At 48.0% G+C, this 8,573-nt stretch overlaps 1 protein-coding gene across 1 annotated transcript; it reads left to right on the forward strand.

Moving 5' to 3' along the window:
• Nucleotides 1–1,470: 1,470 nt before the first annotated feature.
• LOC309595574 (C2 calcium-dependent domain-containing protein 4C-like) lies at nt 1,471–2,772 on the forward strand (the record flags this gene model as incomplete). Its single annotated transcript, XM_082322709.1, has 1 exon — nt 1,471–2,772. One exon carries the CDS (start codon nt 1,471–1,473, stop codon nt 2,770–2,772), a length of 1,302 nt encoding a protein of 433 aa, XP_082178835.1.
• Nucleotides 2,773–8,573: the final 5,801 nt, after the last annotated feature.

Here is an 8,573-nt window from a genome sequence, read left to right on the forward strand (position 1 = left end):
CTTCAACTGAGTATTTAGCCAACCCGTTCGGCAGGCCTTCCTGGCTTTGCAGTTAAGATTCCTATTTGCAGCTTGCAGAATAATTACAGAGAGTTTGCAGAGGTCCGTTCAAGCTCTGCTGCATTGCAGAACTGTGGTGAGAAAGTTCGCGGATCCCACCCTGGCTCCGCGCAGCGTCACGCCTGCCGGTGCTTTTGACATACTCCAGTTCAAGGTGACTTGCCAGAGCATTTTCTGCCTTGTTTTTCTCCTCGCTGCATCTGCATTCCTGTTGCTGTTGCTGCTCAGTGTCGGTGACAGGACACTGGGTCAGGGCTCGGTTGTCTCACGTTGTTTGTGGGTAATGCCGGGGACACACACACACGCACACACACATTCAGATGCAGAAAAGCAGCGAAGTTTCTTCTCAAATGAGCTTGAAAAACCTCAATCCCCACTTCCCACTGCTCTAACGCTGGAAACCTGCCAGGACCTCGAGAAGAAAAGAAGCACCGAGACAATTCTGCTTTTGTCCTGGGTTTGCTAGTTAATCTGGAAACACCTCGGGGCGCCTCTTAATCAAAAAGGAGCTGGAAGCAGAGGAAGGAGGAGGCGCTGCCTGCCGTACGGGTGGCTCCGGCCACCCCTGCGAGCGCGGGGCCGGGCGAGGGCGGCCCCGTCCCGCCGCGCCGGCAGGCGGGCGCCCAGCGCCGGCCGCAGCTGCTGCTCCCCGGGGCCGCGGGCGTGAACCAAACCGCGCCTGCCCGCGAAAGGCTCCTCTTGCAGGGGCGCTCCCCCTCGCTCTAGGCGCGTCCCCGCTGCTCAGCGCGGCGCCCGGCCAGGGGCGGCTCCTGCGGCGGCGGCCGTGCCTCTCCTCCCCCTCCTCTCTCCGCCTGAGAGCCGGCGGCGGGAGCGCTGCGGGGGCGGGGGCCCGGCTCTCCCCTCCCGCCGGCCCCGCTGTCCCCTCCCGCGGCCCCGCTGTCCCCTCCCGCGGCCCCGCGGCCCCCGCCCTCCGCCGGCGGCGCGGGGGGGAGGCGCCCGGCGCCGGTAGAAAAGGGCCGGCTCGGGGCGGGCTGCGGGTGCCCGGCGGCCGTCAGCAGCCAGCGAGGCAGGGAGAGGGTGCTGCTGGAAAGAGCAAGTGGCTTGTGCTTGACAAGGTACGTCCTCTGCTAAGGGAGAGATACGGTGGGGTTTATCAGAGCGGCACGTTTTTCCCTGGTCGCGACTCGATACTGGTTTATTTCTTTAGTTCTGTTCTTGCGGCGAAATCCATTTGATTTCGCTAAAGATAGCATGCTGGGCAGAGGCTGTTTTGAACCTGTGGATCGACTGGGCTTGTGCCAGTCCGGTCTTGAATAGCACTGTCCGTGCTTTGCTTGGCTGTAGTGTGTCCAAGAAGGATGTTCATGTACTTCTGCATCTCTGTGTGTCTGCAGGTGGATTTGTACTTCAAGCTTTTCCCCTTTGAGGACCTCCTGCCCAGCTACAGTGATGTGGTTCTTGGAAAAGATCAGAGCATCACATGAAAATGGAAACCTTTCTAGCTCCTCCTTCCTGGGACTGCCACCTGGCCAAAGTCTGCCTGAAAAAGGCCGACTGGGGGCTGCTGCTTTTCCTAATGTGCTCACCCCTGACAGAATCCCTGAATTCTGCATTCCCCCCAGGCTGACCAGCTCTGGCCCTGTTAAGGTCACTGGCTCCCACCAGGACCACAGTTCAGAGGATGCAGACTTTAATTCTTCTGACTGCAGCCCCAGCTCTTCTTTGCCACATCTCATTCTGGTGGAAAGTGCTGAAGAGATCTCAGCCCTGGAGGAAGAAAGCACCAACTCCGACCCACAGTCCCAAGCAGCGCTCTCCCTGCCTCACTTTCCCAGAGCCCCCACTTCCTATGGCTTCTGCACTTTGCTGGAGAGTCCCCACACCAGGAGAAAGGAGTCCATCTTCCATGGTGACCCATGCGGTGCTCTGCCCAGCCTGATGCTGTCTCGATCCAGAGCTAACACATTCAGTGGCAAAGGGAGTATGTCTAATCCCATTGCTATCAGCTTTGCTTCTGTGCGGCTGCCTCCCAAGCATCTCTCTCTGCACAGGCAAGGTGCCTGTGACAGTGATACTGCCTCCTCCAGCGATTCCTCTCCTTTCAGTTCTCCGCTTCTCAGCAGATCACCTCCCAGATCCTGCTCCCTGATCAAAACACAAAGCCAGGAGGGATTGCTCTGCCGAGCGCTGAAAGCCAAGAACAAATCCAGCATGGCCAGGAACAATTCTCTCTCCACAGAGGAGAGCAGCTCTACTGATAACAGCCCCAGTGCCATCAGGCGGGCCTCAGAGGGGCTGCTTGCCACACGGAGCTTTAGCATGTCCTGTTCTCCCATCTTTCCCCTGGATCTGACCCGCAGCCGGGAGAGACTAGTGGGAGAGAGCACTGTGGTAATGGACAAGGGAGGCCTGTTGAGGCTATCGGCTGAATACTGCTCAGAAAATGAAAGGCTGCGGATCCGCCTCATCAGTGCAGAGGGTTTATACGATGACTCTGTAGAGCCCAAAAACATAAACTGCTGTATCACCTTCTCTCTAGTGCCAGGGAAAACACAGAAGCAGAGGAGCACTGTTATAAAGAGAAGCAGAAATCCCATCTTCAATGAGGACTTCTTTTTCGATGGTATTGCAGAAGAAGAGCTTTACAGCCTCTCTGTAAGGATGAAAGCAATGAATAAAGGGTGCAGTATGAAACGGGGTTACACCTTAGGAGAACGGGAATTGTCTGTAATGAGTATGTTGTCAGTGTAATACTTCAAACACTCAAACAGACTAATTTTGTCTTCTGAAAGTTTTCTACTAAATAAAGTTTTGGGTTGACTTTCTTTTTTTTAAAGAATACTTTAAACCACTGCGTTGCTTGGTATTACTCTTAGCTGTTGTGCCTTATTTTGCTGCTTAACGCTTCAAAGTCTGTGAGGTATTTGCAGTTAAATTAAAAGGTGGCTGTGGAGCAGACCTTCTGCCTGTAGAGCAGGAGAGGAGGGCAGAAGGGCTAGTTTGCCTTTAGGATAAAGGATCAGGCAGTTACAAAGTCAAAGCTGTTCTTGTTTATGGCTTTCAGGGTGCGGAATGGTTGGGTTTTGCTCACTCTGGTTCCCTAAGCAGGTACACAGCGTGTGCACACAGCAGGCACTGAACTCTGTTGCAGCTCCCAGGTATTACATTGGTTAAATAGACCATTTTGACAACACTCATATTTACAGAAGTGGATGTTTTAACGTGTCCTGTGTTTGGGCAGAGATATGTATAGTTTGTTTGGGAATCAGCTCTTCTATGACAGGGATGGAGGATTTGGACTCCCAAAGCAGGTGTAAGCTTGTGTTGAGGATAACTAAGATCAGCTTCTGAGCAGCAGCTAAAAGGCTCTGCAGGTGGGGTGCTCTTTCTCTCCACAGACCTACACTCTCCACACGGAACAGTGAGGTGGCTCCTGCCTGGGGTCACTAAGGAGGGGGTGATTGCTGTAGCACAGGTCTTCATTTACCTTTCCTTTCCATGGTTGATTTCACAGCTGTCAGGATGAAGTTGCCAGATAATATGTGTTTTGGTCAGGAATGCACACTGGAGCTATAACCCTCAGCAATTCAGCTATTGCATTCTTTCTGAAACTGAAGCAGATAGGGTATCAATGCAGCAAGGGCAAAGAACAGTTTGGGATCTCTGGGTTGAATTCCTGCTTCAGGTAGTGACTTGTTGCATACCTTGTTCAAGTCATTGTGATAAAATTAGTATAATCTTTCTCTGTCCTGTACCAGCAAACAGTGAGTGGCTGAGGCACTTGCTTTAACACCACAAGAAACATGAAGGTGCAGAGCTCCTGCATGCTTAAGGCCACCTTCCTTTTTTTTTTTTCTTCCCTTCCTGCTGAGGTGGACTGGCAGCTAGGTAAAACAGATAAACTGGTAGAAACTGCAGCTGTGCAGGTGGGAGGAGGCAGAAGCTCTGTCTTGAAAGTCCAGGCCTGTTGCTGCCTCCCTCGATTAAGTTGCAGGCTTCATTATGTGAAGGTAGATAAGCCTTAATGGCAGAGCAATCCACACAGGCATGGGGCACAGAAAAGGAAGGTTTTATTCTGTGTTCCATGTGAGGCTGTAGAAACAGGGCCTTGCTTGTGCTAAATATACAGCTTAAAAGCTCTTTCAAAAAGATGTCTAGCAGATCCTCCCTCTGCCCTATTCTGGCAAGAGTATAACTGCCTGCAAATCATCGGTCTGTTCATGGGAGGTTCTGATATTGCTTGGCCACTGAATCATTTGATTCTGTTTCAGACTTAAGTACCCCAGGAAGGATTTTTTTTTTCTTCTGATAGCAGTAAAAGCCCAAAGGATGTTAACTGTGACCACAAGTGCTCAGAGATGCCCACTGCTAATCCTTGATCCAGCTCACGTGAGATGCTTCTAAAAACAGAATCCTCGTACAAAGGGCAACTTGCACAGGAGAATGGCTGGGTATATTCCCAGAAGCTGATTAAAATCAAATGGAATAGTAATCCATTCGTGCTAAAGGAAGGAATTAAATGTACTGACACACTGCACAGCTGGAGGTGATACACTGGCACTTGTATCCTTGAATCTGGGCAAACTGACTATAAGGGAAAACCTAAAGGAAGTGGGGAGAAGTGAAATTAAAAAATGTGACTTCAAGGAAGAATCAATAATGCTGCAAAAAATTAAGCCTATTTAATTGGTTATTTCATGGGGTCTCCCGAAGGAAGGCAGAGGCTCCCTCTTCAGGCTCATCAGTCGTCCACCATCACATTTTTAGTTCTTGGGCCTTAAGGTCTCTTCACAGGTACACCCATATGGAGAAAGAGACTGAGATAATACAGAAGAGGACAGTTACATGTGTCAGAGGATCACATACAGTCACACTACAGTGGGTACCTATCTGCCCTGCGGTATGTGCCATGCAAGTGCTGTGCTGCAGGGAGACAGAATGATGGAACGGTTGAGGTGGGAAGGGGCCTCTGGAGACTGTATCGCCTGACCCCTGCTGAAAGCAGGGTCAGCTCCAGCAGGTTGCCCAGGACCATGTCCAGTTGGGTTTAGAGTGTCTTCATGGATGGAGACTCCACAATCTGCTTGGGAACCCTACTCCAGTATTTTACCACCCTAACAGTAAAAAAGTTTTTCTTTCTGCATAAGTGGAATTTCCTGTATTTCAGTTTGTGCTCGTTGCCTCTTGTCCTGTCACTGGATACCCCTGAGAAGAGCCTGGCTCCACCCTCTTCACTCCCTCCCATCAGATATTCATACACAGCAATGAGATCTTCCCTGAGCCTTCTCTTCTGCAGACTAATGAGCAGAGTGTAGTTACTGGCATAAACCAGAAGTGCTTGTAAAGTCTCATCCTTCATCAGGCAGGGAAGGAGTTAAGTCCTTGGAGAAAGTCCTCCCTTCCTGTCACAGGAGAGTAAGTTTCCAGCTGGGCTCATCTCCTCACCTATTTAAAGAGGTAAAGGCTGCATCTTTGGTTGGTTGAAAGAAAACTGAGCTGTTTTTAAGGCTCTTTAAACAATGACTTATTTCTGAGAAAGCCTCCCTACAGAAGTTTCATGATAGGCCTGCATGCTAGAGGGTGACTTGCTCCTTCAGCTGAAAGCAGCAGAAGACTTGCAGACCTGATTCAAAGGCAGAGTTTAAGCCTGGGAAGGACAGCTGGACTTTGCCTGTGTTTCTCTGGCAAATAATCTAACTTCATTCTTTTCTTGATAATTTTCTTCTTTAATATAAGAACTTCGAATTAAGTACCTATTCAGCTACATTAGTCAGACTCAAGACTAAGTATGACTGTAACACTAGATGGAAAATAGTTTTGGTGCCCCCACCCCCCCATTTTGTAAATGTAAATGTAAAAATGTCTTTTTACATTTTGGTGTATTTGATCCCTTCTAAGCTTTGGGGTGTTGCTTATCAGGATGTTGTTCTTATTAGCAATGCAAAGCCATAATACAATTTAAACACTTCAACGTGCTTAAATATTAGAGGGCATAGGACTTGTTTTCTTATGCTCTTAGAGGTCAACTAAGTTGTAAGTGGTGAACTCCTACAATGCTGCCTATGCTGCAGGTGCTTTCCGAAAGCGTCAGCCTTATTGGGGCTATTACGTAAAACACCTGCATAAGCAAACAAGAAGGCAACTGGATACTTCAACCTGGAAAATCTCATGATGCCTCAGTGCTTATATGAGAATCAACAGCAAGAAGAAAATCCACCTCCTGGCATTAGCAAGCAGCTACTCAGAGTTAAGAAATACTCTCTTCAGAAGTTTTCTGAAGTTCTGAAATACCATGAAAATATCGTAGCATAAATTACTCTCTCAAGCAAAACGCCTGTTTTGGGGTAGTCCGATCAGCTGTGTTCAGTGGTGCTCACTGGTTGGGAGATCACGTCTTAATTTCATTTTTAAAAAAAACCCTGACAATTGTTTGAGGAACAGAAGGTCTTTCTGCCAAGATCCTGGACTCTGTTTTGCTAAGCAAATATTATTTGTTTCAGCTGCACTGGAAGTACTTATTGTGCTGGCCTTTTCAAATGCAGTTATTTTAAGCACGCCTCTTCAATTCTGGACAAATGTTACTATAAAGCAAGTCTTATGTTTTTCTTTCCAGAAATCCATGCAGGTTATAGTCAAATGCAGTTTGTGGTGCCATGTACTGAAGTATGGTAGGGTAAAATGCAATTCCTATAACAGTGCTGCTTTTCAGGTAAAGTTCAGGAATAATACCAAGGGAAGCAAATGTCTATGACCTAAAGAGCCTAACAGGACAGACGTGTAGACTGGGGATTAGGCAGCACAGTGTTTGCAGTATCAAATTCCATTTATTGCACCACTTGTTCTAAGCTGCTCCCATTTCTCAGACTGGCTCTGGAGAGGCACTGCTGAAAACAGCACCTGTGTCACCTCCAGGTGCCTCCTCTGAGGCGGCTCTTGGAGGAGGCTGGTACGTCCGTTCCTGTGGCTTGGCTCTTCAGTCAGCTGCAGTGACTGTGGTGAAAGACTGAACATATGATGGGGCCTAATGGGCAAAAATTCTTCTAGTTTTTAGTCTAACTATTAAGTGTTGTGGGTAACTTTCAGTTTCCTCAGAGAACTGAGGAAAGAACAGCTAGATGAATGTATAAATCTGCAAAAAGCCTATCTTTGGGTTGCCAAGCTACTTCCCCCAGGCTGGGGAAGTTGTCCTGGAGAAACCTGTGTAAATCGGATTGCTCAGTGTAAGGACCTCTCTGCGGGACTGCTGGGAGGGCATGCCACAGGCCATGTGCTCGCTGGGCCATCCCCATGCCCTCCAGCAACTGCTGCCTGCTTCAGAGATGGGCAGTTGTCCTGCATCTAGGTTAGAGATCTTCTAGCTTGTATCCGGGGCTGAATTGTTGGGCATGATATTTGGTCAAGGTAGGAAAGGTAATGAGTCACATCTATTGATAGCTTTTTGCAGCAGGATGTTTGATTAAAACAAACAGTACCCTTACGCTCACAAAATGAATGGCATAATTAGATGCTATCTGTTTTCCATTACTGTGTGCTCTGAACAAAAAAATGCATGTAAGATTAATCTGCATATTTAAATGAGATGGCATTTCAATACAGACTTAATGCTGATGACTGTCACTGAAATGTACTCTAATATTATTAATAGTGTCTTAGAAGAAAAAACTAAAATTATGCTGAACAATCTGTCCTCATAACAGAGGCAAAATGAAGTTTAATGTTGCAGAATGTCTGAACTAACCTAGTTTGCATCAAGGTGATTGATATAAAACATGGGTGGCAGGAGGGGACAGAGCTGCAGATGCCCAGAACCAGACCTCAGCCTGGTCTGTGCACAGCATCATGCTGCTTGCAGAGTGGGGAAAAGGGGCTATATTCTTCTTTGTGTGTCGGCCCGTTGGGCCTCCATCAGGATGGCTAAGAAAGTCATGTGTTTTATGCTGCTGGTTCTTTGCATTTAAAGGATCCTTATGAAAGGAAAAGAGCTCCCAGTAGTTTTTTGCTCCTGTCAGGAACAGAAATGGCTACAGCCCAGGTTGCTGGTGGTCTATGGCAATTGGAGTGAGGTATTGGGAACTGAGCACAGTCCCAGAGATGAGAGGAAGGGTCCAACAAACAGGAGTGAGAAGTATTAACAGCCTCTTTTGCCTAGATACCACCACAGGTGACCAGACAGCTCTGTGTTCTGATTTTGTTATTCCTTCTGCTATTACTTTTCTATTTCTGGCTATAAGTGTTCTAATGCTGCAAAATTAGCTATCCTGAGTGGTACAGTGAGAACCTGACCTTGTCAAGCATTGCGTGTGCTAGACAGGAAAGCACTGAACAAGATTTTCCAGCTTGCTTCCTTTCTGTTAAATCTTAATGATTTCTCTACTTGCATTTCTCAGCCTCTTCAGTGCAAAATCAGGAAGCATTTCAAGGAGCACAAGGTGAGAGAGAAAGTTGGCTGAAAAACCTTAGAGTTGCTTCTTTTTAGTGAGAGGGCCAGCAAAGGTTCTGGGTCTTCATTACATTGCTATGTTGAAGAGGCACGTACAGGGACCCAAGTCACA

This window comes from Platalea leucorodia, assembly GCF_965183815.1.
Source record: "Platalea leucorodia genome assembly, chromosome: 9".
Taxonomy (NCBI): domain Eukaryota; kingdom Metazoa; phylum Chordata; class Aves; order Pelecaniformes; family Threskiornithidae; genus Platalea; species Platalea leucorodia.